This window comes from Nicotiana attenuata, unplaced genomic scaffold (genome assembly GCF_001879085.1).
Source record: "Nicotiana attenuata strain UT unplaced genomic scaffold, NIATTr2, whole genome shotgun sequence".
Lineage (NCBI taxonomy): Eukaryota > Viridiplantae > Streptophyta > Magnoliopsida > Solanales > Solanaceae > Nicotiana > Nicotiana attenuata.
In genome coordinates this window covers 70,488-72,183 of record NW_017672060.1, presented here as the reverse complement: position 1 = coordinate 72,183, position 1,696 = coordinate 70,488, and the positions used below count along the sequence as shown (strand labels likewise).

At 41.5% G+C, this 1,696-nt stretch overlaps 1 protein-coding gene across 1 annotated transcript; it reads left to right on the top strand.

The window, feature by feature from the left end:
* Positions 1–842: 842 nt before the first annotated feature.
* On the top strand, positions 843–1,337 carry LOC109211587. Its single transcript, XM_019375135.1, has one exon. The coding sequence runs from the start codon at positions 843–845 to the stop codon at positions 1,335–1,337; it is 495 nt and encodes a 164-aa protein (XP_019230680.1).
* The last annotated feature ends 359 nt before the right edge of the window (positions 1,338–1,696 follow it).

The window sequence follows — 1,696 nt, the reverse complement described above, 5'->3', positions numbered from 1 at the left end:
GCAACCAAAAAAGAAATGCGCAAGTGCAAGAAACAGCTTTGCAGCAACAATCCATAAAAAGGGAAGTCCCCTCCAAATTTTTCCCGCATTTGCTCATTCCATGAAATAAGTAAAAATAGAGAAAAAAAAGAGATAAGAAGAAAATTCAAAAAAAAAAATGGTAGTATAGGATCCCCAATCTCAATCTTTTAACACAGAGCAATAACAAAGTTGACAAGGTATATTTTAACTAGAGAGAGAAGCTCTGGGCGATTTTTTGGGCGACTAGAGAGAGAAAGCTCGCTGCCCGCTCCCATGGCCAATTCGGTCGGTGGCCAGCCACCTCCTGTGGCTGGGCTGCCTCCACAACCACCCCCCAACACTGCCCAGCCCTTAGCGACCCCAGAAAACAATCAAAAACCCATGGATTATGCCAAAGTATTGAAGCCTACGTCCAACCCTACTGCCATGCATGAACGTGCATCAACAGTTGAGCCTATTGCTCCTAGACGAGCCAAAGTATTTCACGGACAACCAACTGTTTGCTTTACTGAGGTAGAAGTAAAACGCATGAATATAATTGAAGGGCTGCAATATGCAGTCGTGTGCAAATTTTGTATGGATGGCCAGACATCAATGAAATACGTCGCATTGTTCCTTTGCAATGTGGTATTAGAGGTGAGTGCAATATTGGATATCTACGAGACAGGCACATCTTAGTTCGCTTGACTTTATGGCAAGACTTTGTAGATTTCTCTTCAAAAGGTGTGTATTATGTTAAGGATAAGCATGGGGAGGAATATCAATTAAGAACTTTAATTTATGATGAAAAATTTAAAGTCGGAGAGGAAGCACCTAAAGTGATGGCTTGGATATCATTCCCCAACCTGTTGCCTACTTATTTTGTCAAAGAATGTCTTTTTTCTTTACCTTCTACAGTAGGTATCCCACAATATCTAGATTTGGCTACTGTGAATAAAACAAGGCCTAGCTGTGCTCGTGTGAAGGTGTTGGTGGATCTGCTAGATGAACTTCCAAAGAAGGTGAGAATGGACATTGTGGATGAGGCAACTGGCGATGTGAGAACTGAATGGGTGATCATTAAATATGATTACATTCCTAAATATTGCAAGGAATGCAAATTGCAAGGCCATGATATGATAGAATGCTGGAGGATTCATCCAGAACTAATGTCCAATGATCAGCACAAAAAATCAGCAGAGGTGAATGGGAACAACAAGGAGCAGCCTAATCAGCCTTTAATGATCCTTTCAAGTGAGAAAGTTTTTGGGAATACTAAACTAACAGGTGAGCAGTGGAAGGAGGTTAGAGATAATCGTGTGAAAAATGGGGCTTAAAGAATGATGTTTGACCTACTACAGGTAAAGAGATTGTTCCAGTAGGCACCAGCAATGTTCAGCAAGGGCAAAAGGAAAGGCAGGTTTAGGTGTCCAATAAATTTGCTGCTTTGGAAGATACTCAGGAAGGGAGTGACCAAAACAAGCAATTGTTGTGGTGGAGGAACAAGCCGAACAAACAGGAATGGATAGGGACAAGGACAATGGGAAATTGAACCCTGCAGCATCTGAATTTGTTCCTAGATCACTTGGGAATGACAAAAGGAAGAATGGAGACAACAAGAAGTCGAATGGAGATAAACAAAAGTTGAATGCAGAAATCCCAGCTGGTAGCTCTAATCCAACAGGGATTAACAAAC

Coding starts and splice junctions, on each gene's coding strand:
- LOC109211587 (XM_019375135.1), top strand. CDS start 843: ATGGCTTGGATATCATTCCCCAACCTGTTGCCTACTTATTTTGTCAAA.